The sequence below is a fragment of the Nematolebias whitei genome, chromosome 15, assembly GCF_014905685.2.
Source record: "Nematolebias whitei isolate Nwh7 chromosome 15, NemWhi1, whole genome shotgun sequence".
Taxonomy (NCBI): domain Eukaryota; kingdom Metazoa; phylum Chordata; class Actinopteri; order Cyprinodontiformes; family Rivulidae; genus Nematolebias; species Nematolebias whitei.
The window spans coordinates 17656162-17684161 of NC_056512.1; the positions used below are offsets into that span (position 1 = coordinate 17656162).

Below are 28000 nucleotides of genomic sequence, written 5' to 3' on the forward strand. Positions count from 1 at the left end.
TTCTCTGGACATGTCCAAACTACTGTATTCTCTGGACATGTCCAAACCATCTCAGTCTGGTCTCTCTAACTTTATCTCCCAGTTGTTCAACCTGTGCTGTACCTCTGATGATCTCATTCCTAATCTTATTCATCCTTGTCACTCCTAAGAAGAACCTCAACATCTTCATTTCTGATACTTCCAGTTATTTTTCCTGTCTTTTTGTCCATGTCTCTGTCTCCAGACCATACAACATAGCTGGTCTCACCACTGTCTTGTAAACTTTTCCTTTGACCTTTCCTGACACCCTTTTGTCACAAATCACTCCTGAAACTTTTCTCCATCCACTCCATCCTGTCTGGACTCTCTTCTTCACTTCTTTACCACACTCCCCATTTTCCTGGACAGTGGACCCCAAGTACTTGAAGTCCTGCACCTTGTAGCCTCACTGTTCCACCTCCCCCTCTCATTCACACACATGTACTCTGTCTTACTATGGGTGACTTTCATTCCTCTTTTTTCAAGTGCATACCTCCACCTCTCCAAGTTCTCTTCCACCTGTTCCCTGTTCTCACCACAGATCACATCTTGTCATCTGCAAACATCATAGTCCATGGGGATTCCTGACTGATCTCATCTGTTAGTCGGTCCATCACCAAAGCAAACAAGAAGGAGCTCAGAGCTGATCCTTGATGCACTCCCACCTCCACCTTGAAGCTATCCATCACTCCTACAGCACATCTCACCACTGTCCTGCTGTCCTCACATGTCCTTTTTATTGCACACAAAAATGCTAAAACTATCGTACATTTGTGTGTTTTATTTTTTTACTGTGTACTGTATAGACTGTAAAATAATCATATAAATATGGTAATTTTTGTATATCTGACAACACTGGTACTCTATAACTGATGTCATGGTTGGTATTGTACTAATTATTGACAACCTTTAGACAAAACATCACTTCAGAGATGAATAGTAAATGGTAAATAGACTGTACTTACATAGCGCCTTTCTATCTTATTTCAAGATACTCAAAGCACTTTACATCACAATCTGTGTCCTCATTTACCCATTCATACAACACTCTACTAGATCTCTGCAAAGCTAATTGAACAAATCATTCTAAAGAGACTAATCAGAGCTTTATCACATTCATACACTGATGGGACACACATCAGAGGCAATAAGGGGTTCAATGTCTTGCCCAGGGACACTTCAGCATGTGGCTGCTGGTGGATTCAAACCCCCAACTCTCACATTGGAGGACAACTGCTCTAACCACTCAGCCACAGCCGCCCCTGGACTGTCCCTTCAAAGTTCTGATCTTTTATAAAAATATAAAGTACGAGAAGATAGAATAGACTCTGCTTTTGTACCATACAGTGAATAAAAACAACCTGTCTTCACTTATCTGCTGCATTTGGGGGTCGAGATGGTGTAGAGGTAGGGCAGCCGACCCGAGACCAGAAAGTCACAGGTTCAACTCCCCACCATGCCCACATGTCATGGTGTCCTTGAGCAAAACACCTAATCCCCAATTGCTCCCAGGTGCCTACATAGCTGCCCACTGCTCCACCTGGGCGCATCCCAGGTGTGATGGGCTAAATGCAGAGAACCAATGTTGTCTTTGTGTGGGAACATACAATGATGACAACACATAGCGCTTCATTAGGTCTAAGCTTTCACCAGACTTTTGTTTTTAACAAGTTGAATTGTAGAAATCCATGAAGGAATTCAACAAATGAAGATGTCTAAATTTAGAACAGGGCTGATCATGACAAGAAGAGACCCTGATACGTATCAAGTTCAGTTTAGACAAATCCAAGTCATTGTCCACTGAAGAAGACACTTCTGCTTTTTCAAACAGTCCCATGTCCTCTGTCCTCTGTGGCTCAGCTGTGAGGGGACACTGCCTCTGAAACTAGTTCAACACTTTGCAAAAGGCTTTAAGTACCCGATAACCAGTTCCTGTTTATAGTTCCTACAACGTCTGGAATTTTTTTTCTTCAGATTTGTGTTTTTGTTTCTCCGAGTCTGGGAAAAGCCTTCAGCATAAATTCTTCCTGAAATAGACACACTTCTATAACCTGTTTACTTTTACACTATTTTTCCTCCGTCACTGGCTTTGAGCACGATACCAGACCTCGTAAAGATGAAACGAGGAGACTTGCAGACACTAAATCCTCATGTTAAAAGTGTCACCAAGGAAACACGGCCTGTGTGTGTTGAGCTGAATCAGGCGCTGACAGACGGTAGATTTATACATTTGGGACACGCAGGTGAGCTCTTGGGTGTAGAAAACATTGCAGGTGGTGGTTTTCAGCTCAGCTCCAGCTTCAGGCGACTCCGAGCTACGGCTGTTTGCTGCGAGAGGACCTTTTCATTGAAGCTCAGTTCTGTGACCATGTTTGGTAAAAGCTCCTCGGACTCGGACCAAAGCCCCTGACCGGCTGCTGTGCACTCACTCAGGCAGGGGATGGTTTCAGTCAGGGACCCCCCCCCCCCCCCCCTCCCTCCACAGCCTTCACTTTCCACACTCCAGTAAATCACTGTTTCAGGCCTAATTGAACCAGTTCTCTTTTTATCCTTTCTTGTGCTCAGTGTAAACACCTCTTGCTAAAGGTCTCTTCCTCTCCCACAAACACAGTAAATGTTGCAGCGGTGACAGCTAGCAGTAGCTGCTGAGGGTGAAGCTGTCAGACTGCAGGCTCCCTGCTGGTGCCAAGGAGAAATTTGGCATACTGAACTAGACCCTTGTCAAATACATCATTTTATGTTGTAATCATTTATCCACCTTCTTCCAAGGCCCCATGCTGCCTTGCGTGAATTATGGGCGCGACTTCCAGCACGGACCAGAACCGGTGTTTGTTTATGTGCAAACAGTACGAGCTAATAGTTTCTCCAAGCATTGTGGATTTAATTTAAACATGTAGGAACATCAGCTGTCAGAGCTTAAACAGGACAATATAATTCAAGTTCAAGCATCTTTATTGTCATTTGCATCACATGTGGTACATGAGGTGGAATGAAACTGTGTACACAGGGTCCCAGTTACATCCAAAAATAGCAAAAAATTAAAGTATAGAAAGAAACAGTATACAAGAATCTAAGATATACACTAAACAGGTCTATTAAACAGCAGCTGATGTCGTCATACAATCATACCACTGCCTGCTGAGGACGAGCTGAAGAAGTGGCTGCAGATTACATCTACTAGCATATCTACCCACATCATACCATATCTACCCTATGTACATAGTTTTGTTCCACCTCATGTACCACTTGTGATGTGAATGACAATAAAAAAATTAAAAAAACTTGAATCCTTGAATTTAGCCACTTCTTTGACTCGGTGCTTCTGACAGTGACGTGATGAACAACCTGAAAAGCTCTGAGGTGTATCAGTATCTACACAGTAATCAGGTCGGTGGTGCTTTGTTAAAAGAGGTGGGACACAATCTTATTGACCTTAAAGCAGACATGGAGCCCAGTCAAAGCCTTAAAGTCCTCCATCACAGAGCTTGTGTTAATTATCTCAATAATGAAGATGAACAAATACTATAAAGCTGTGACCTCCATACACCTGAAATCAGACCTGATGTTCTCGTCACTGTTTTCAATCCTTCTGAGGATCCGGCGTCTCTTCTCCGGTGGTTTGTCGTCGTCCAGACACAAAGTAGGATGCAGGTTTTCCTCCATCGGCCGTTTGTCAACAAAGTGAAAATAGCCCAGCCCGACCCGGATTAGGGCCAGGTCCAGCCATAATAATGTGCTTAATGTGTGGGCCGGGTCGGTGTCAGGCTTTTGATTGTGTCAGCGGACACGCGCAGCTGACGATCAAATTATATGGCAACATGGCTTTCCATACATTTACCTGCCGCACGCGGGCATTTGACCATGTGCTGACCGGCCTTGAAAGAGGTAAAAAATGTTCAGGCTTCAGATGGGACTGTACTGCCAGGCCCAAATGCACGTTCATTCAGCCGCTGCACTCAGTGGACACACGCGGCCGATGACCCAAACAGGTGAGATCACAAAATATCCGACATGTCAGAGCAGGGTCCGAGTCTGAATAATGCAGAATGCAGGCAGAAGCAGGGGTTTAATGAGCTTTGACGGCCATGAAAGGACAAACACCCCCTCAGCTCCGATCTTCCACCCCCTTAGCTGCGTGCATCCGCCGACTGTTGTCATCTTTCTTTGTTGAAATCAGGTCTCTCTTGTAAATGAGTCCTCGAGGCTCAATGGGATTTACCTGTATAAATAAAGGTTGATTGATTGATTTAAGCAGTCAAAGCTTAATTAAAAATGACTTTTTTTTTCTGGGTTCAGACCAGCAATTAATGTTAATTCATCAGGTCGGGTGGGGTTCGGAAATGATGGCTACGGCCTAGGGCCAGGTCGGGTTGGATGTTTTTGTGCCCGAATGCACCTCTACAAGGCAAAGTCAGTGAACAAGTCTAGGATGATTCTGGCAGATCCTGATCATCCACTCCATGATGAGTTCAGGTGCTTTCATCTGGACGCAGGTATCTGCTGCCCAGATGTAGAAGGAACAGACTAAAAAACTCATTCATCCCTGTAGAGATCAGTCTTCTCAATGAACAGTGATGATTTCTGTTATTTTAATGTCTCAAGGTCTAGTATGGATGTTTTGTGTGCCCACTGACTGTGAAACAAATGGCCCCTTGTAGATAATAAAGATTCTTGAACTTTGTACAGAGTCATTTACTGCAGCGTAAAAAGTCTGTGAAATAAAGTTGGCATGATTTTTTAAAACATATAAGCCTGGCTACTCACCAATGCTCCTCTGTCCCAGCATGTCTTGAACTGAACATGGGTGTGGTATGATGGCAGGCTGAGAATAATTGCTACAGGAGCAGCTAATGCTATGCTGATTATTATGCTAAGTTAGCATTGTTGTACGCAATACACAATAAATCTCTGTCATTCATGGCAAAATAATTAGTTTTGAGAACCATCGCTGACCAGTGAATCATTTAATTGATTTTAGTCTGAAATTTGAACTGGGTGACTTCTACGAGCACCTTTTCAGCTACATGCTACAGAAAGACATCGAGTATTTCTACAGCATTCCCCCAAAAGGCCAGCCATCATCAATCTTATAGATCTCAACAGGAAGCCAGGTTTTGGTCAACATTGGATGCTAAATGTGAAAGTTTTTTCTTTAACAACCTACAAGTTTTTCTGAGTCCCAGATGTAAGAATCAATTAGAAAATACAAAGTATATATTGTACACATACTGAAATAAACACCACAGTTGCTCCAAAGTACTGGCAGGATTTGACTTTTACATTTTTATTGATCACCTTGTAGCCATTAATATCATTTAATTCATACATGATCAGCAAATGTAAAATATTTTTCATTTAATTTTCAGATTCCCACAAAACTCACATGTAGTCGTATCTATTACCTTGAGGTCACAGTGCCCCCTACTGGTAACTCCATATAAGACAACCAAACATCTGCACACTCCTCTATCAGTTTACCATTTTCTTATAAACCAGCAGTTTTATAAATATTTTAAAAGTTTCTCATACCACCCTTGTTTGATTACTTGTAAAAAAAAATCAGTATTTTAAATATTTATTCAATCCAAGTTGTAAGTATTGGTGTGAATGCTGACTCAGCTTTCACATGTCTGGTTTCCTGATTATCGTTTCTTCAACAAGACTTTGTGGAATCAGACTACTTCCACATATTTTCAGCTATATTACACATTCATACATCAAAATGTACTTTTTCAAGAATTACCTCCATGATGTTTGTCTTGTAACTTATACTCGTTTGATTTGAACTTGTTAAACCTTATTTATAACTAATTGTCTGTCAGAAATGCAATGCAAACTTCAGATCTTAAAAAAAAACGTAGCTCTACTTCAGAATACGTGCTTCATTTTTAGCTGCTGTTCTGGTTTGAACATTTAGTTGTTTTGTTTTGACTATCAGCTACTGTTTAGCTCATTTTGGCTTTTACAGCAAGTTTAGCAAATTTGTTCTTTAAGCCACCATTTTACCAAATTTAGTTTTTAGCTACTGGTTTAACAATGACAGCTCTTTGCTTCTGCTTTAACTAGTTTTTATTTTTATTTTTAGCCGTTCTGCTTGTTTCAGTTTCATCTTCTTTAACAAAAGTTCACATTTCCTCTGCATCGTCACAGAAAATGCTCACTTTTCTTGATTCAGCATGAATTTTCTCAGATTTACACAGTTTTGTTCAGAAACTGAAGGAAAAACAAACATTTAACTGCTGAAAAATTCTCATTTTTTTCACCCTTTGTGTTCAAAATCAAAAATATTTAATTAATGCATGCATACCTCTTTTTACTTACCCAAACTACAGAATGAAACTGGCCTCAAAAAGATTCACAAACTCATGAAAGAAGATTTGTATTTGTACAACATAATTCACAAACGTGCACGGCACAAGTGGCAATACACGATACAAATCATAAAATGTGCGTGCACGAATCGCCAGCTGTGCATGGATCATCTTGCCTGTATATAAGAAGTTTTTAGACTTTCTTACTGCACCGGATTCACAAATGTGATGATGCGTTCGAGGCTAGAAAAAAGCTCGGATATCTGAACATTACCAGATTTACTTGGCTATTGGAAATATTTTTGACTTGGCTCAGTAGTTCATAACAACTATATTTAAATTATAGACATGCACTTAAATTAACATTACTGGTTTTTAATATGGGCAGCACGGTGGCGCAACTGGTAGAGCTGCTGCCTCTCAGTGAGCAGGTCCCTGGTTCAAACCCCGGTCCAGGGGCCTTCTGGGTGGAGTTTACATGTTCTCTCCGTGCATGCGTGGGTTTCCTCCCACAGACCAAAAACATGCATGTTAGACTGATTGGTAACTCTAAATTGTCCCTAGGTGTGAGTGAGAGAGTGAATGTTTGTTTGTCTCGTTTGTCTCTATGTGTCCCTGTGATGGACTGGCGACCCGTCCAAGGTGTACCCCGCCCCTCGCACAGTGATTGCTGGACATGGGCACCAGCGACCCCCCTGACCCAAAATGGAGCAAGCGGGTAAAGAAAATGGATGGATGGATGGATGGTTTCTAATAAAGTTAACTTTGTAGACTGTAGAGTAGTCCCTCGTTTATAGCAGGGGACCCGTACTCTGAAGAACCGCGATAAGTGAAAAACCATAACAAGTAGGATTAGTAGTATTAGTTATAATTTTTATATATATATATATATATATATATATATATATATATATATATATATGGACTCTAAACGCTCAAAGAGCACAGCATGTCATGATCTCAGCTCTCTGCCTCCGGCTGAACTCTGCCACCCTTGGCCACGCCCATTTCTCCGTTGCAGAGAGGAGATGTGACGTGCTGCAGGAGGAAGTTTCTCCTGCAGCTGTGGGCTGTACAAAAGGTACAGCAGGTGAAAAATACAGTACTTTAAGATAATTCAATCTAAATAAAACACCCATGTCGATCGTGTGGCTCATCCATCAATCAGCCAATTGTGTGTCATGTCCAATCTTATTTTGAAAAACCATCAGAGCGAGTCCACAAAAAAAGGAATTGCAAAGGACTACTGTACTGCTCAGATACATCCAGTAAATCTAGTAATGCTCAGATATCCCAGCTTTTCTTCAACCTTGAATGCAGCATTACATTTGTAATGCTCAGATATCCCAGCTTTTACTAGCCTTGAACGCATCATAACATTTGTGAATCTTGTGTGGTATGAAAGTCTCAAAACGTCATAAAAACAGGCAAGCTGATCCGTGCACAGCTGGAAATTCGTGCATGGACATTTTCTGATTTGTATGCGCAGTGTATTACTATTTATTCCATACACATTTGTGAATCATGTTGTACACATACAAATCTTCTTGTACAAGTTCGTGAATCTTTTTGAGACCAGTTTCATTCCCTACAAAAAACCCACTGAACAGAACAAGATGCAGGAAAACATCCACAGCTGATACAAAAGAGTCAAAAGACGTGATCCGTTTTTTTATCGTCTTCAACTTTATTGAAGAACAACACTTTCAAGTAAGTCGCAGCTTTCAGCACTACCGTAGTGTGATCGTTAGTAGTGGTCACTGTAGACAAGTCTGGACCCCCCCAAGGGTCTTTTGTTGTGCAGGCTACTTCACATTTAAAATCTCCAGAACCCCCCCAACAAACTGCATGGCATTAAAAGACAAAAAGAGGAAGAGAAGTCGTACTGGTTGATCATTCACTGAAACTAAAACAATCCTGGCAAGACATTTGATGATCACTTTTTACATTCAGTCTCTATTATTAAACAAATGTGCTTCAGATTTTAGAATTTGTGTTTCATCAACACTACGGATCACATGTCAAAGGTTGAACAAAAATAAAACCGTGACTGAAAAAAAACAGTCGTCTCACCGAGTACCGTGCGTCTACGTCGTTCCTTTTTACATTTTATCCTTCAAGACCGTCTGTTCATCGCTGCAACAGTTAATTAAATAGAGGCAATCATGGTTGTTCTAACCAGATACAATTCATACTACAGAGAACAAAACAAATTACAATAAAGTGATAGTTTGGACATTTTGAATTGGGGTTCTGTGGAATCGATATGAACAGTCACCATCTTACCTGTTGTGGATAGTTCTTTGAATGCCCTCAGTTTTGGAGAAATGGTTTGAAATTGACAGGATTAACTTAAGAGCTCATCTAAAAAGATTCAAGAGCAAAAGGGAATTGTTTATTTTACAGTAAACATCTGTGTAATTAGAACTTAACAGCAGCAGCTAGCTGTAGCACTAACAGCAAGAATTTGATGAAATTTCTGCAGGAATACCTGCAAAATCAAAAAGGTACAAAAATCCTTAAAAACAAAAAGCTCATGAGCTGTAGTGAAATGGTAACTTTCTACAGAACCCCACTTCTAAACGTCTGAACTGTCCTTTTAATGCAGTGGTTCCCAACACAGGTCCTTGAGGAACACCATCCTGCAAGTTTTAGTAGTTTCCCTGCTCCAACACACCTGATTCAATGATTAATTACTGCATCAAGTTCTGTGGAAGCCTGTTAATCACCGATTTATTCAAATCAGGTGTCAAAGCAGGGAAACAAGACAAACATGCAGGATGGCGTTCCTCAAGGGCCAGAGTTGGGAACCACTGCTTTAATGCACTGTCACATTCAGTTCTAATTAACCGTGAAATTAATGAAATACAGTTCTTATAAAATTTGGGTTAATACAAAAACCAGTCTGTGGATGAGAATAGCTTGTACTTGTCACGTTGTGCGTGAAACCTGAAGCAGGGAGCGCTGTCCGTCCGAGCGGAGAGAAAGAATTGCACGATGCTGCGCAGGAAGTGCCTCAGCATCTCTGCTCAGCCAGTCGCTGTAAAATCTCCCACATTTCGTTGTAAGCAGACAGACTTTTCACAGCTTTGAGTCCCGGAGGCTGCGGGAATGAGACGAAAGCCATCCAATTATCTACACGTAGAGCTATAAAGAGCTTATGTCAAAAACATATTGATTGCCTTTCTTATCCTAAACGAGTGTGCAATCCACTGAAACACACCTCTCTCTTTAAGAGAGCACAAACCGAGGGATCAGCTTTGGATTATAATACTCAGCCGGATAATCACCGTGCAGGCGCGTTAGAAAAACATACACTTACAACATACACAAGGAATACAGCGGAGATAATCGCTTGATGGAACACGAGAACATTCATTCACATCTGACTGCGTCACATCCGACGTTTGGGGAAAAGGCACAAGATCCTGCAGCCCCTCCTCTGTGGTGACAGACAGAAACACAGGACGTCCCAGAGTTTGAGCTCCACAGGACGTACGTTACGCCTTCAAGGTGAAAGCACCATCAGGCTGGTACCCCTGGTGATCCTCATACACCCTCGTGACGGATGGAACAGTTTAGACGATGGCGTCTGAATTACTAAAGCATGTGGAGTTATTTGAGTGCTGTGATAAAACAAAAAGGAGTGAGGAAAATGTGGGGTTTTCATAATTGATACGGTTATTGCACGATTTATTGGTAGTATTGTGTTTTCTGGACATCATGCGCACACCCAGTCTGGTGTGGAGCAGCTAACAAACATGTTAGGTTTGAACAGTACGGAAGCCTGTTGCTGCCATTTTAAAAAAAAACATAAAGCAGAACCGTGTCCATTCGTGTGAGAAGTTACCTGTTTGAACAACTTGTTAATGTTAAATCATGATATTTTCATATTCTTACAGGTTTTCATAGTGTTATTACAGTATATTATATATGTGAAATGTTTTCTGGTTTTAACGTGATAAGTATTTTGTCATAAATTTTGTAACTATGTGAAATATATTTTGTAAGATTAGGTAAATATCACTTTGTAAAATACTGCATATTATTTGATTTGTTAGTTTCCGCAACAAAACGTTTGTTATTTTATCATACATACATGCCACATTTACCAAGAAAACAAGTTTAAGTATATTATTACAGGAGTAAAATTATATTCTAATGTTCCTACATAGTTTTTCATATTATTTTCACTAGGGATGCACGATATTGGATTTTTGGCCGATATCCGATACGCCGATATGTTAAAACTTATTTGGCCGATAACAAATACCAATACCGATATATTTTCCCTAGACCTACTTACAGAGAGTACACAGCTTTCTCTGCTGCGGAATTAAAATACTACATTACTCTGCATGGTCTTTGTCAGTTTGGTCTGCTACCAAATGCAGATGTCAAAAAGGGGCTGAAAAAGATGCTTGGATTATGTTCAATGTCAAATTTTGTCACTGGGCTGTCATACAAAAAACAGCGATATATATATATATATATATATATATATATATATATATATATATATAGATACCATGCCGATAATATTGTGCATCCCTAATTTTCACAGTAATACAATGTACTTATTACAGTATTTTGACTTTAGAGGGAAACATTCTTCAAACTATTTATTAGAATCTGATAAGTATGTGTATGAAATAATATAAAAACAACAACTTGAACATGGAAAATGTATCATGAAACCTCAAAAACATGTTCTCTTGTGAAAGGGATCTCCACAACACCCATAACTGTTTTTATTTCAGGCGCTCCCTCCTGCAGGGGTCACCACCACACATGGTTTGGTAATTATTTTACGCCAGATGTTGCTCCTGATGCAACCTGGGCTCTAACCAGCAGCAAACGCTAATTACAAAAACGTGCTGCTGTTTAAATGTTATCGCGTTACATTATATAAACAAGAAAAATGATTTGATGGAACATATTAAGGATGTATGTTGTAATAAACTAAAAACTATTGTTAGAGCATGAAACATAAACTTGTTGAATATTTTTTTCACAAGGTCATGTGATATGGTTTAATTTTGCTGAGTTGACAGCAATATGCTTCCATAGTTTGACATGAACACACATCAACTAATGAAACACTGTGTGTGTGATGTGCAGCTGGCCTCTTTGGCTCATGCCTCTACTGTTTATGAAACTAATTCATTAGAAATTTCTTGCCGATTCTATGAAAATCCAATTGTTTGTGCTTATGACAACCTAGCTAAGATTTGATTTGATTTGAAACATGTCACGTGTGTCAGGTTAAATCAGTAAAGTATACTCACGGTGCTGCAAGTAAGCCTGCAGTACGACCAGAACATGTGAAGATGTATTTGTAAAGCAGAAGCCAAATGTGAAACATCCTGTTTTTCTGTCTGTGCAGTTAGCAGTCTGCTGACGGCAAATCACTGACCAGAAACTGTCCCTGCATTTGTAAAACCAAGCTGGGACACCTGACATGTAGGAGAAGAGTAAACAGTTCTACGCAGACAACACCTGCATAGATCCTGAACATTTAAATACTGGATAAACATGCACGGAGAGGAGAAACAATCAAAAAACACAAGAAGTTCATGCTTTGATTATGCTCTGGGAGTGGAAGACAAACCCCTGTTTAGCACTGGATTAATGCAATAAATAATTAGATGGTATTCATCTACGTTGGACGTTTCACTGAGGCATCACAGAAGTATGTCTTGTCATGCTCTACGCTGATGATATACAGTTTATACAGAAAAATTAAGCATGCAGGCTACTGTTATAAAACCAAGAGCAGCCAATTTCACGTGAACTGAACATTTGTGGAAAAAGAAAAAGGCATATTGCTAGCATTCCTATTGCTGACATTCTGCCAATGAGCCAGCGCCATTTTCCAAGGGCACCAGGATTAGTGTACATATTACACACTATACTGTACTTGAAAACAGCGTCAGGAAAGAAAAAGTAAAAATAATGGATTGAGTAGATTTTCCTTCAGTTAGGGTCACAGTGTCACTGATGACAGATGTTTGACATTTTGTTTTGGGAGATTCACTGATTGCGAGGAAAGTGATGCTGCCGTTTTACTGAAGTCCGTCTGAGACAGTGTTATTATGACCAGTACCAGATAAAAGAGTATAAAAACGTAAACCGATGAAGGGACGTACAGTCTTTGTAAGGCAGGGGGAGAGGTAGAACAAAAACATTCGATCAGAGGCAGAGGGTTGCAGTGGATCTTGTATTACTGTGACTGCTAATCCTGAAACCATAATACATCAAGAACAATCATGAGATGGATGTCAGAATGTGGTTTGTCCTCTCTCCTTAACTCTTAGCGTTTGAAATCAAAAACGGAGGGCGTGGCTGGTGACAGCGAGAGGCGCTACTTGTTGCAAGGAGGCCACAGCAGGTAAAACTAGGAGAGGCATTCTGGTGTTTTTCTGTCTCGTGCTCTGAGGTTCGACGAGTTTAAGAGCCCTATAGGTTGATGCAAACACTGCGTGGGTCTGAGAGTTCTTCGCTCCGAAGGCCAGCGCCTGCATGGACGGACACTGGGATGAGAAGAAGCTTCCAGTTGTCCAGGGCGGACCATGTTTCTGAAGAGGCTCAACTTTTGCACATCGGTTTTTTTTCTGATCTGACTCCTCCAGTATTATTGCTTTCCTGTTTTGTCCACAGGCACTTGAGAAGATTGGGCTTTGGCTGAAGTTGAGCATGAGAGCAGACTAGGGGGTAGGAGATGATGACGTGATGGAGGGGGCCAGGAACAGATGGTGTTCAAAGTGTGCTTGTGTACTCTACCTTGTCTGAAACCAGAAAGCTTCCTCCCAGCAGTGTATTAATCTGCAAACGCTGGTGCTTGAGTGAGTCATAGGGAACTCTCCTCCTCCTCCCCAGTTGGGGTCAGAATCTGAAGACTCTGACTTCGAAGGGGACGGGATGCTGAGACTATAGCAACAGCCAGAAGCTCCTTAGAGTCCAGCCTTCCTGCTTCTGTCCGAGCCCGATTATTATTCATCCTACATCAGTCCGTGTGGTTGTTCGCATGCTTCTCATCTGCACAAAACGTTTTCTCCGCTTCAACTTTTCGCCCTCCTCTCCCTGTCAAGACTTTGTAGCAGCCACGGGCAATCTTGTACATCCAGATCGTGTTCAAGATGTCCAGAGCGATGCACGAGGTGATCCAGGCCACCTGGGCACCGAAGCCCAGCCGCTCAAACTCCGGCGTGCCAAATGTGGCAAAAACGCTCGCCCAGTAGGACGGCATGACTGCGATGCGAACTAGGAAGAACACCACTGCCATGAGGACGCCGTTTAGTACCACCATCCGGTGTGAGCGGGGGTACTTCAACGCCTCAAAGAACCACCTGCAGAGAAAAGGAGATTATAAAACCTGAATAGATTTACATGAGTCAAGCAGACGTCTCTTCAGTCTCACCTTTGATTTACAAATGGCGTGGATAACTCGGAAATGAGACGGAAATTGGCAAAATAGGGAAGAACGCCACGGGTCTGCAGCAACAAAACATCAAACCATTCAGTTTATAAAACACTAAAGGGGCAAACTGATTTTGTGCAAATAAAAAAAAAGTGTCTTAAAATTCACATCATTACCACGAAAAAGGAGCGACTCACCAAAACATATCCGTAGGCGTAGAGCGCCGCCAAGTGGTGGCAGACAAAAAAGCTGTCACCCATTGTGCTCCAGTTACATGCAAGCAGCACAAGGTCTGGAAAAAAAGGAATGGGTGAGGGTCAAACAAGAATAGGTAAGCTTTTCTTTTTATTTATTTTGTTGTTTAAGAGAACAAGATTATTTTTACACTGCGGTTATAATCTTTAAATGTCTAACTCTACTGTTAAATTTCTCCATACACAGAAAACAATGAACATATCTGATAAATGATATTAACATGAGAAGCATGATGGCTTTTAAAATAATAAGAAAAGAAGGTGTTAACCCAAAATACACAGGATAGTCAGAATTAGTGATGTGCCAAACTGCTAACCAGAACCTGATGAGTTATTTCTTGATGAACTTGATACAAAACTCAAACATTTTTCAGTCTATGGATGCACAAAATCTAAGATGCAATTCCTGTTATCTGGTTCCAAGAACGCAGCATGACTAATGGCTAATATTTCACACTGACACTTCACTGTTGAGGTTTTTACTAAATGAGTAAGACTCTAAGTTGAACATTAAAACATCTGAAAATGGTGAAAAATAGTTAAAAAAGCACAAAACATGCAAAAATCTACTTGGATTTCTGAAGCTCATTTGACTTTTTTTGTACCAGACAGGCTGAGACGTTCATGCCAGTATCAGCTGCCACTTAAACATGAGACATACGAGTCTGGCTTTTGTGTAACATAAAACTGTGAATACAAGAATGTTGACAAATGTAAAGAAAAAAAAAACATTAATCATTGGGATAATCAAGGAGCAATTTTCCATGCTCATCATTGCAATTAAAAAAAGAACAAACCAATTCTATATCATGTATAAATTATAAATATATGGGAAAAACTTTTGCAGAATACAAAAGTTTAAAAAAATCTGAACTGATCAGAATCGCGAGGTCTTTAACGTACAAACAGAATGTAAATTAAAATCAAACTATAAAAGTCATTCCTGAATATTCTAACTAGATATGCAACGATTAAACTGTCTGATCCACTCATCACAGTGCAAAGTGTCATCTCTTACAAATCCAGAAAATAACAGCTAAATCATTCTTGTTGAATTTACAGCCAAGTTACATCAGAGTTCAAGTTTATGTTTTTACATTTGGAGCTAAACAAATTGGTCGTTCTGACATCTGTGCATTGGGTAAAGGTTAATTATTAACAGAGGTTAAAAAGAAATGATTGATCTTACCATAAAGGAGATAACCACAGGTTATGGCTACATTTAGTTTGACGAGATTAGGGTCACCCCTGTGGAGCAGCAAAAGACAAAGTGTACAGGTGATTCCAGCTCAAAGGGAACATCATCACAATCAAAAGTGATCAGGGAAAACTCATTCACTTTTTCAGACTAAGAGAAATATAACTTTTATGTTCCTTTGATCACCTTTTTCTGAAAACCACTAAGGTCGTTTTCACACCAGATAGTCCGGTAGACTCGGTTCGGTTCAGGACCAATATTCATGACCTTTTGTTTACATTTGAGCTGGTGCGTTTGTATTCACACTGCACTGTGCAGTCAGTCAACCTGTTGAACCAACCTATTCCCCCACTCGCCTGTGGGGGCGCTGCATCAAGAACTACTGAAAGAAACGACACAAAAACCTCTGAAGACACATCTTCTTCTTCTTCTGTAAATAAAAATAAAAACGAAGTGGCATCAATTTGAGCAGTTTTAGGAGTTATATTTTGTCATTTTTCAAAAATGGACTTAGCATGAGCAGAAGATGAGACAGAAGACCACGGAGAATGTTGTTTTCCACACAAGTCAGCTGACGGCTCCATATAAGGTCAGAGAAATGTGTGTTTGTTTGTCCTGTGGAGCGGGGCTCGGTCTGTTTACATTCACACTGTACTCGATGCTGGAGTTCTCTTCTACCGGACCGAGACCTAGGTTTTAGCCCGGGCCAGAGTTTGCCTTTTTGTTCCGTGACAGAGTTCGATGGCGCGTTCACACCTCCCTAAACGAACCAGACTTTCAAGGAAAACGAGCTAGAGTTTGATTAAAGCGGACTAAACAGGGCTAGTGTGAATGCACCCTAAGACTTGTTTTTAAAAAGTAAATCAATGCAAGAACCCTAAAATACTTCATCACAGTCAGGGTTAAGAGTTTAGAACATTGCAAGAGCGTGGGAAGGGTTTATAAAGCCTTAAAATATATAGAAATACTACAATAAATATAGCGTTCCCACTTCGTGGTTTTCACCTATCACGGGGGGTGTTTGGAACGTAACCCCCGTGATAATCGAGGGACTACTGTATGACTTCTATGTTCCTTTGATCACGTCTTTTTCTGAAAACCACCAAGACTCGGTTTTTAAAAGGTAAATCAATGCAAGAACCCTAAAATACTTCATCACAGTCAGGGTTAAGAGTTTAACTTTGATGAAGTTTCTGCAGATCCCAGGTCTGAATGTGGTCTGACCTAATGTAAGAAGAGCCAGCTGACAAGGTAAAAAAAAAAAAAAAAACTGGGGGAGGGTTGCAATTGGAAAATATATGCATCACTTTCTGTCCCTTGTTAGATGAAGCCTCTGAATGAACGGATCGACAACAGGCTTTGATGACCATTAGGTGTCCTTGCAAAGAACATCTGTTTAAAATAGCTACAGAGGTATCTCTCTTCCATTGGCCACCTGATCCCACTATCACTCTTAGGTATCATGTAGCAAGCGACCGGTGTATGGTTGGTGTAACTGAACCGTGCAGTGCACGGACTGTACAAACATCCACACCATCAACCCAAGACAAAGTGACCTGTTCTCACAGCAGTGACTCCTCTCCATTATGAACTTTGACCTCACCACAAGTTACAGCTTCCTTTGACCTAGACCTTTGAAACTTTGGTTCCAAGAACGTTTGCTTATTCCAGCTTGGGTTCCCTTTCACACAGAACGACAACCTCATTGTGAAGTTTTAAAGAAAAGAAATAGGTCTCGGAGAGTTCCTCAAGGGTGTATTAGGAAAGCAGAGGGTTTAACAAGGGTTAAACTTTGTTAAACATCAACATGAAAGGTCATTTATAGCGAGTTTGAGTATGTTCAAAGTTTCTGTAGCTAGTTTGTGGTGGTTTATCATCGCAGTATATTAAAGCTTGGAATGGACTGTGGGGAAGGTTGGTGTGAACATATCCGACATGGGGCCCATGTGAAGAAGGACTGACCACGCTGGACTCATGCCTACGATGTAACTGATCATGACAAGCACAGACCTGATACCCATAGCAATACTGCTAGCATGGTGTGATTTTCTAGAGGTTTCTTGAAGGCTTCATTATATTGTAGCAAGCAACACAAAGATCATGACATCAGAGTGGAGTTGCAGTTTTCACGCCTCAGACATGTTGTAGTCATTGCAGTTCTCCCCTTTAATACGTTGAAGCCAGATTAGCACAAAAAGAAGAGTCGTGTACAGGTACAGAAACCTAAAACTTTAATTTGTATAGTGAAGTTTGAAGGTTATGTGATATTTGCAATGGTTGTACCTTCTTGGTGTTTGTTAAATCGCATGCATGCCTACGGAAACAAAACTGCTCACTGCTCTTTTTGTCTTAATGTGCCACTTGCACAGCGTGCAACGTTAGGGAAATCAGGATGCATGTTGCAGGCCAACATAGCAAGCAGCATTTTGGCTAAGAGTTGCATCAGGTGGGGCCTTTAGAACATGTTAAGTGCAGAGGACATGGTTTGAGGGATGTGGAAAACAGCAGGAAAACCTAGTAGGTGAGTGCTAAGAACATAGAAGCATCATGTTAGCTTTAAACTAAATGACTTTTTTTCAATAATTTGCTGCAGTCATCTCCATCTCCATATTCTACCTCTCATCTATAGTCAGATTGCAGAGGCAACAGGTCCAGGAGAGAAACCCAAACATCCTTCTCCCCCAGCATCACGTTCCAGCTCGTCATGGAGGATACCAAGGAACTCCCAGGTCAGAGAAGATACACAATCCCTCCAGCATTTTCTGAGTCTTCCCTGAGGCCTCCTACCAGTGGGACATGCCTGGAAAACCTCTGGGGGAGGGTGGGGGGAAGCATCCAGGAGGCACCCTAATTAGATGTCCGAACCACCTAAATGGACTCATTTTGATATGAAGGAGCAGCGTCTCTACTCCAAGCTCCCTTTGGATGACAAAGCTCCTCACCCGATCTCTAAGGCTTAGCCCGGCCACCCCGCAAAGGATGCCAATTTTGGCCGCTCATATCCGGGATCTCGTTCTTTCAATCAGGATCCAAACTTCATGACCATAGGTGAGGGTTGGAATATAGACAGACCAGTAAATTAAGAGCTTTGGCTTTCGACTGAACTCTTTTTGCACCACAACTTACTGAAAAAATGCCTTCATTACTGAGGATGAGGCCTCAACTTGTCAATCCATCTCATGCTCCATCCTACCATCACTTGTAAACAAGACATCCAGATACTTAAACTCCTCCACCTGAGGCAAAGACTCCCCATCAACCTGGAGGGTTGATGGGGAGTCTTTGAAACAGGATTTTACCAGTTTCTTGTTGAAATCCTGCTACACTCCAATAGGTCATTAAGGTCAAGGTCATGGAAAGAGTTATTGTTGTTATCCAGTGTGAAGAGACCTTACGGAAACAAGTAACTGAGGTACACAAACATACCATCAGAGGTATGTTAGCTCATCTTATCCAGCAGAGCAGTTATTCATGCATTTGGTTTATTTTGCCCTCCTTCTGTCCCATTAATGTCCATTTCACCCCTGAGCTCCCGCTGTTAACTGATCAGTTGGATCATTTTACCTCTGCACTCAGACAGAAATGCATCAAACATACATCAAGTGGAACAGCAGCCAGATCAAGTAGTGGTGAAACGTCCGAGCGCCTGCAGGCACAGAGTCCAAAGGCTTTTTCATAATCACATCAGTGTGATCCGGCTCCAGTTAATCATTTGTACAGTAAACCCATGGCCCTAACTCTATAAATGAAGAAATGAGTGGAGTTTACTCTTGGAGGAGATGCAGAGGCACGTACACAGGGAGTGTCATGAAAGCTCAAAGAATCTTCTGCTGATAAGCGACACTTGGTGTATATATTATTTAAACATACGACGCCTTTTTTCTCCCTCAATTATTAAAAACATTTATGTCTTCCTAAACTTATTGGATTAAATGGAACTGTATTAATTCAAAAAAGAATTCTGTATGCAATATATATTACTTTTACTTTAATTGTAATAATAAAAATGCCTGTGAGGCAGAATACAGAGGTAACAAATAAACATCGTCTCAGTCTCTGACACACTTATGTAAGAATAAACAGAAATCATTAACGTTACTGATCAATGTTGGGCACCCAATCCTTGTGTTCACAAATTACTGAAGTTACTTCATGTATAAATAATCCAACTTGGGGAAAAAAAAAAAAAAAAAGAATGGTTGAAATAAATCATAAAAAAATGACTGAATGGAATTCATACCAGACTCAATCTGGCGAAGGATCATTCAGAATATGTATTCATCCTCAGTGTATGCGACGCGCTGTAATCTAATTCCAGGTGGTGCACCTGCTGCACTGGTCCAAAGACAAGCTGTTCAAGATCAAAGCTGACCTGGACCCTGCATGTAACCGCTGTAAACAAACTCCAGCTCTGCTCTTACACACATTCTGGACTGGTCCAAAGCTGTGGACCTATTGGCAATCTATTTTTGATACTTTCTCTGGGATATGTGGAAAAACTGTACCCATCAACATTCATCTCATTGTTTGGGGTGGCCCCTGTGGGTGCATCCTTCAGCAAGTATGAGAGGGAAGTGATTGCTTTCAGCTCTCTTCTAGCCATATCCCCCAGCATTTGAACACTGGATAAGGAAAGTTATGTGTCATATTCATTTGGAAAAGATTAGATATACTCTGAAAGAATCTGTTGAGAGATTTTGGGACAACTGGCAGCCATTTGTATCTTATATTGAAAGTATGTCAGCAGATTGTGTAGTTGTCATGGATGCTTGTGTATTGTGTATGCACATGTCTGAGACTGAGTTTTTCTCATCTGGATGCCTGTCTGATGTATGCACGTCTGTGTCGCTGATCCTGTATAGGAGGGGATTTTGTTGTGCGTTTTTTTATTTTTATTCATTTTTAACAAAAAACTTTTAAACATGTCGTATTAAATCAGCAGACATGACAACGAACACCTCTTTATTGAGGAAATAAGAGATGTTAAAACAAGATTGTGACAACTGTCTGGCAGGTGGCCAGATGCTCTTAACACAGAATCTTCCTCATTCTCCAAAATGCACCATGCACATATTAAGTTCAAGTACAGATAAGAATCAAGAAATGCAGCACGGGTGCTGCTTGTCCACTGAATGGATTCTGATAAGTGTCGCCAGCTAAAAACAATGCGGACGTCTGACAGTCGGGCTCAGGGCGGCTGATCGCAGCAGGCAGAGAACGATGTGAACCGAGTGACACCTTAATGATGTAACACAATCAGACCGACGGTAGAATTAATGCTCGTACCTCTGAACTGCTTCAACAAGATAATCTTTAATGTTTTTAGGTCTAGCTGGGTGAAATGGATTAACCGTGAAAGTCTTGAGGAGTGACACAAAAAGTGCAAGAGAAAAACACTGTTGCAGAAAATCTTAGTGAAACAAAGATGCCGGGAGGGGAGGAGTGAACACCGAGCACCTGGACTAGCAGTGGATAAAAACTGCTTGGAGGAAGAATAGAGAGCTCTTCATCTTTTCTCTGCACTCCCCCGTTTCTTAACCAGCCCCCACCCTTTCCCATTTTCTCTTTTCTCCCCCTTTTCTGCTCCAGTATTGCTGCTGGAGCAGAGCTTACAGAGAGACAATGAAAGTGCAGGAGGTAGGCTGCATTGATTCGACAGCTGGAGATGTGGGGTACAACGGACAGCTAGAGGCAGGAGGACGCTCACGAGTGACGGTGAAGTGTATGTTGGGGGGGGGGGGGGGCTGTTGGGGTAGTGGGCTGAGCAAGAGACTGGTGGCTATAAAAAAATGGATCTTTTTGATGAGATTTCAGTCTGCAAGACAGTGAGAGGAAGTGAAACAAATAAAGAGGAAAAAACAAGAAAAAAGACAAAGAGGGAAGCAGACAAAGCTGCAAATGTTAATAAAATTACACATGAAAAGCTGAAGTGAAATGGTAAAAAAATATAAAATAAATAGATTTCTTTTCATGACTCAGTGATGCCAGTGAAGAAGTGAGTGGTAGCAGAGAGAGTTGAAGGAACAGACAGGGGGAAGACAGCCGAGACAGAAATCAAAGGCTAAATCCGGTGAGTCTACAACCCACGGGAGCCTCTCCTGACACCTTACATCCACTCGCTCTCACTCACTCTTTCGTTCTGAAGATAGAAACCACCCTCTTCGTCTTTGCAAAACGTGTCAACCCTTATGAGCATCCCCCATTCCTCACAAGCCATCGTCATCCCTGCCACCCTGACGAGACACAGCGAGAACGCCACTCCCAGTAAAAACACCCAGCAATCATAATCCCATTTTGTAGCCTTCACAACTGACAAGACATTTTTTATTTTACTTTTGTCCCACTGTACTTTAAAAGTAGAACACAAAATCAGTTTTAAGAAATTTAGTTTCAGATTAGAGGACTATTAGTTGAGACGTTGCAATAACAAAACCTCATTTAATTCAAAGTGCCAGTGCACAATGAAGAGCTCATCAAACCAACAGCTTGATCAAGAAAATAAAAACTAAATGAGCAAGACACGCAAAAAGGTTCAGATTTACATACTAAACATTGTAAGCAACACTCATAGTTTTCAATTTATTTATTTTATTCAACAATTTGAATTTTACTTCAAATATTTGACCCCAGAAAGATCAATTATAGTAGAGTACATAGAGTTTTGCTTTATTTATGCTTCCAATACAGTTAATATGTCAAAACATTGGCAATTCTTGAGCGTAGATTTTTATAAAATGAATAATATTTGGTTTTAGGGGGGAAAAAAAGTAGATGGCTATTGGAAATTTGGGCAATAGCTGCATTGGCACCACCTTCAAAACATCTCCCAGTTTGTTCAGTTTCTTTTTGCACTACCATACTGGTGGGAACTGAGAAGCATGTTCCTTTCTGTGTCTCTTACCAGACGGGGTTGGCGTTGACGGCGTCGTCGAACCACAGGATGTATAAACAGAACAAACCCACAATCAAGGCGTGCACAGTGGACACCAGCCTGGAATAAAACATACAAACACAAAATTACATAAAAGATCATGATGATAGACTAATAGAGTCACAGTCAGGAACAGAAGCTAATGAGGATCATTACACTGTCTTGTTAAACGTCTGTTTATACTTGCAGAAATATATAATTAACTCCCTCTTGTTTTTCTTTAAAAACATCAAGCCTGACACAAGTGTCACCCCTGACCTTAGGAGGGGTTATCTAGCTCACTCGATATGTATTCCAGAGGTTAGGTCACTCATTTGAATGCCTTTACTAAAACCCCAGTTCTCACCCTGTCACTGTTCAGCCTTTGGGATGGTCCACAAGCTCCAGCTGCTAAACCTGAGCTCCGGCCAACACTGCCTCAACAAACAGCCTACTGTTCTTGGGGGTGGGGGGCTCTGTATAAAGTCAGTCAAATACTTCAGAGAGGAAGGAAGTGACTCAGAGAATCAATACAACCCAATACGTATAGTATGAAACTATTTACTCAACAGGACAAACAATAAAAGAAAGGAACAAATGAAAAAAATAAACACAAAGTAGAAAAGACCATTACGAGAACGTTCCCCTTAAGGTTCCTTTAACAGTATACGCTGCTCTTTCTTTAGAAATGCTGTCTCACTCGTCTCCTTGCACTTAAGTTACATAAACAACATACTGATACACCGAGAGTGGGCTGTTATGCAACAGTGAAGCACTCTAAAGTGAACCATCGGTGCTTTGCCTTTGACTTGTTCTGGACTCTTTGGCCAGTGCGCTCGATCCTTTCTGTTACGGTCAAAAGAGGCTAATCTCAACAATAGCTGGATGAAGGAGAGGGTTATCTCTGAGTGCTGGCTGACCATAAACAGATAACACAGAGCCAACACGTCCAACAGAGACAGTGAAAGATGTTACGCAACCTTAAATGACTGCCCTCTGAACTTAACCCTGGAGCTTTAGCTTGAAACTTTACACCACTGCATGCTGGGACGGAGTGCAAAGAGGAGCTTGGTTTGACCAGGTCCATCTCAGAGATGCATTATTAGAAACACACCGTAGTTAGTTTTGTCACCTTGTCCCAGTCCAAAGCATGGGCTTGACATAAATTGTTGTCCAAGACAACTAAACTGTGTTTGAGCATGTGGATGGGCTTGTGAGGTTGTCAAATTCAACACATAAAAGCAATTACCATTACCCAATTACCAATTACCATGATCCCCCAAACACTGATGGACAAACTACTCACACTAGGACTAAGCCCCTCCATTTGCAACTGGGTCCTAGACTTCTTAACAAACAGACTGCAGTCAGTGAGGATCCACAACTTCTCCTCCTCCACCATAACCCTGAGCACTGGCTCCCCTCAGGGATGTGTGCTGAGCCCTCTCCTGTTCTCTCTGCTCACGTATGATTGTACACCTACTCATCCAGGCTGTCATATTGTAAAGTTTGCAGATGATACAGCGGTGGTTGGATGCATCACAAACAACGATGAGTCCAGCTACAGGAAGGAGGTGGAACACCCAGACAGTGGGTGCAAGGAGAATAACATTCAATGTGAAGAAGACGAAGGAGATGAACGTGGACTTGAGAAGGAACAAACACACCTACCCCCTCACCTCCTGAATATAAGAGGATCTGTGGTGTAAGTGGTCTCCAGCTACAAGTACTTGGGTGTGCACCTGAATGACAACCTCAGCTGGAGCAACAACACCACCAGCCTGATCAAGAAAGCTCAGAGACGCTACGTCCTCAGGCGGATGAGCCGAGCTTATTACAGTTTTTCTTTTACATTTTATTGTTGGATGTAACTCGGGACCCTGTGTACATAATTTCATTCCACCACATGTACCACATGTGGTGAGAACAACAATAAGGAATATCTGAATCTGAATCAATTAAAGTCATGTGAATAAAAATAAATAGGACACCCTCTTTTATTGCTAAGGTTGTATGTACAATACATAAAATGATTTGGTCTCTACCAGGTTCTAAAATGTATTCCATTCCTCCTCAAAACACAATAGAGTCAACCATGTAATTATTTAAATCCATCCATCTGCCACTTGTTCTGGTGTCAGGTCCCAGGGGCAGCAGCTTGAGCAGGCAGGCTTAGATGTCTCTTTCCACCACCTCCTCTTCCAGCTCTTCTGATAGATTCCAAAGTGTTCCTAGGCTTGCCAAGACATAGCCCTTCCAGGTTTCCCCGGTCTTCTCCAGGGTCTCCTCCTAGTTAGACATGCGTCAAACACCTACCTAGGGAGGCATCCAAAGGGAATTGTTACTGGATGCCCAAACCACCTTAACTGGTTCTTCTTGTTGTGAAGGAGCACCAGTTCTATTTGGAGTCTCTCCCTGTTAAATAAATAGCTCACCATATCTCTAAAGGTACCAGCTACCCCAGAAGAGAAAATTAATTTTGACCACTTGTATCTACTTGTCTTGTTCTTTTGGTCACTACCCCGAGTGTGCAATCATAGATGAGGGTAAGAATGTAGACAGACTGCTAAACAGAGAGTTTTGAATTGCAGCTCAGCTCCCTTTTGACCACAGCAGACCAGCACAGAGTATGCAATTTTGTAAAAGCTGCACCAATGCATGACAATCACATGTCTCATTTTCCCTTCCTTGCAAACAAAACTCCAAGATACTTAAACTCCTCCACTTGAAGCAGCACCTTACTCCCAACCTGGAGGGGTCAGTCCACCCTATATTAACTGAGGACCATGGATCCAAATTTGGAGGTGCTGATCCTTATCCCAGCTGCTTCAAACTCAGCTGTGAACCGTCCTAGAGAAAGCTGGAGATCACAACATGATGATACAACAGGACGTTACTATTTGCAGAGAGCAGAGGCAAAACTCTGAGGCCTCCAAACTGAACACCTTCTGCACCATGGCTGTACAGAGAAATTATGGACACAAGTTATCAACAGAATCAGTGGCAATGGGCAGCCCCCTGGCAGAGTCTATTTTCTCATCGCTCCGATGGGGTCTGACTTACTGCTGGTAAAGCAAACCAGGCTTGCACTGTTTCTATGTGGACTGAATGGCCCGCAGCAACAAACTCCCTGACTAATACTCGTGGCGTAACCCCCTACAGCATACCCTGAGAAAAACTATCAAATGCCTTCTCCAGATCAACAAAACACATCAATGGGCAAAGTCCCATGATTCCTTGAGGACCCTAGCAAGGAAAGCTAAAGTAAAAAGCTGACCTTCCGTAGCTGAGACAGAACCCACATTGTTGCTCCTGAATCTGAGGTTCAACCATTGGTCAGAACTTCGTCTCCAGCACTCCTAAAAAGAGCTTAGCAGGGAGGCTGAGAGTGTGATTTCCTGTTATTGAAACACTCCCCCATCCACCATTCTGAAAAAAGCTACCAACCTAGGCTGCCGATCCTGCGGTACTGCCCCCAAAGCCCACAGGATGTTTCAATGGAGCGTCAACCAAGACTGCCCAGCAACACCCAGAGCAATGAGGAACTTAGGGAAGATCTTGTCCATCTCCAGAGCCCTGCTGCTGTAGGGCATTTTAACTACCGGAGCAAGTTCAGCTCCAATTATAGACACAATAACCACAAAGCCCCTCGAATCAGCTTCCTTCATGAACGATGTGCTGGTGGGACAGAGAAAATCCTCACGTCATTTAAATCTGTTGTTTTCACTGTGAACTTACCGATCTCAAACACACTATAATGCTACAACAAACAGTAACTTGGCTTTGGGTCTAAAATGCTCTTTGACTAACTACCAACCAACTAAATTCAACATATTTCCTTGAATAAGGCAACAAAAGTGGTACAAAAGAGCAGCATGGCACATCTGCCAAGTGAAAAGGCAAAGAAAACACTGAGTTGGTTGGAAATGTTTCAGAAGAATGACAAAACATCTTCTGACTTTTAGTTTAACAAGACTACGATAAGTCTCATCACAGCTGTGACCAAAGTACTGGTAGATTTGGATTTGAAGCACTTTTACAGACTTTAGTTTCACAGTACACATTTATGAGCATGGAATTTTATAGCTATTTGCAATTCCCTCGAAAACACAATAATCTGCAGGATTATATGCACAATGTGAAACCAACAGTGGTGTAAAGGTTAACCAAACAATGCTTGCATCAAGTGCTATGACATTTTCGATACAGAAATCGTTTTCGGACTTGTCTGTAGCTTCTCAGTTCTGTCAGGATTAAATTATTTCTCCAAATATTTAAAGAGCAGGTAAGATTAATTGTTCACAATTTTCCAATTTTTAGCCAAAAAAATCCCTTTAAACAAATCACAGAATGCTTTTAACTTTTATAAATTGTATTAAACAGACAAAGCACTTTGCATGTTTGAAAACCTGTTTTCCATTTCTACTTAAAACACTGACGTGAACAGATAAAATGCTCGAGTTGAACATCATTTAATGTCAACGCATGACAAAATGGTCTTCCTGAGACATTTAGACTTATCGTAAGCGTGATACTCTGGTTCCAACACAGAACTAAAAATAAACGTCACTGGGTGAATAATTAGGAGTCGATAGGGGACGGCAGGAGTCTGTTGCAACGCACCTCGAGTTCCACTCGATGAGCTTGTTGGGAGGTAGTCGTCGGTAACCCGGTGTGATGGCGGAGGAGAGCCGCGGGCTGGCCACGGAGAAGAGAAGCTGGAATCCCACGAAGCTGCCAGCTACCACGGTCAACTCTCTCGTCTCCATCACTCACCTAAACATGACAGGGAGAGAGGGAAGGGGGGTCAGGAAGGGATGAAATGAGGGGAATGACGCATGGAGACTGATCTACATCGACAGGTTCAGTCGATGGCCATCAGTCATCCTGGGCTGAGAACCGGAGGTGACAGTGATGGCAGGAGGGTGACGCTGCACACTGTGTTCATCCCGTCCACAAAGCAAACAGGAAGGGGCAAAGACAGGAGGGAAAAAGCATAAACCGAGAACACAGGCCGTCTATTCCAAGTGACACGAGAGCTTTAGCTGTGCTCTGCGTCAAGGGGGAAAAGATGAAAGGAAACAGAAACCGAAGTTAAGAGCAACAAAAGGAAAGAGTGACAAACAAAGAAAATTACTGAGACCGACTACAGTAGGTAGAACGGGAGCTCAATTTGGAATAAAAGGATGCCATTATGCATATTTTGGTAGGGGGTTACTGTGAGGTTGTGGGGCACATAAAAAAATCCCAGAGAAAAAAAAAAAGTCTGAGCAAAGAAAGAAAAGCGGATTTTTGAGATGAAGCAACTGGCTGAACTCATAAGACTCAGGGGCTGAACAACAAGCGTAAACTCAACAATGGTGCTCATTATTCCTTCACCTATTTATGTATTAGACATTTTGTGTTTTAGTTTTAAAACCGCTTCATCAGTGCACATCAAATTAAACAATAGACTGCAAAGTGATGGAAACAACTGGATGAGAACATTTATACACATACGGTCTGCCTCGATGCACTCCAATAGTTCAGAGTAAATAAATGCGTTATTTAGAGAAGACTGACATCTATGAAGAAGAGTAAGATTTTATTTTAGTTTGTAGATTTATATGGCTCTAAATATGTATTTAATCTTTTAAAAAAAGCCCAACACATTTGTTTAATTAGGGCACAATGAAATCATCCAAAGAAGAAAAATACAAGCACTTTGATAACTTTAAACACACAATACGTTTTATTTCAACCCTGCAAACGTCTCATCTGTGACGTACTCTCCAGCTGGAATCTTTTCCCTGAACTATATTTTGGGAACAGTACGGCGTTCCCTGAGCTCAACAAGCTCATTCTCAGTGTGTGGTTGTAAATCTGTCAGCCGACGTTACCTTCAACCTC

The 28000-nt window shown here is 41.4% G+C and overlaps 1 protein-coding gene across 1 annotated transcript; it reads right to left on the reverse strand.

Moving 5' to 3' along the window:
- Positions 1–11433: 11433 nt before the first annotated feature.
- tlcd4b (TLC domain containing 4b) lies at positions 11434–26896 on the reverse strand. Its single transcript, XM_037688835.1, has 6 exons — positions 26735–26896; positions 22103–22192; positions 15193–15251; positions 13947–14041; positions 13750–13823; positions 11434–13678 (listed from the first exon to the last, which is right to left on the reverse strand). The coding sequence occupies exons 1-6, from the start codon at positions 26878–26880 to the stop codon at positions 13336–13338; spliced, it is 807 nt and encodes a 268-aa protein (XP_037544763.1). The 5' UTR covers positions 26881–26896; the 3' UTR covers positions 11434–13335.
- Positions 26897–28000: the final 1104 nt, after the last annotated feature.

Bases quoted from the DNA above. Each gene is read 5' to 3' on its own strand.
- tlcd4b (XM_037688835.1), bottom strand. From the start codon at position 26,880: ATGGAGACGAGAGAGTTGACCGTGGTAGCTGGCAGCTTCGTGGGATTC. The intron at 13,824-13,946 runs GTGAGTCGCTCC...TTGTTGCTGCAG, and splicing joins ACGCCTACGGATATGTTTTG to ACCCGTGGCGTTCTTCCCTA. The intron at 13,679-13,749 runs GTGAGACTGAAG...TTTTCTCTGCAG, and splicing joins ACGCCATTTGTAAATCAAAG to GTGGTTCTTTGAGGCGTTGA.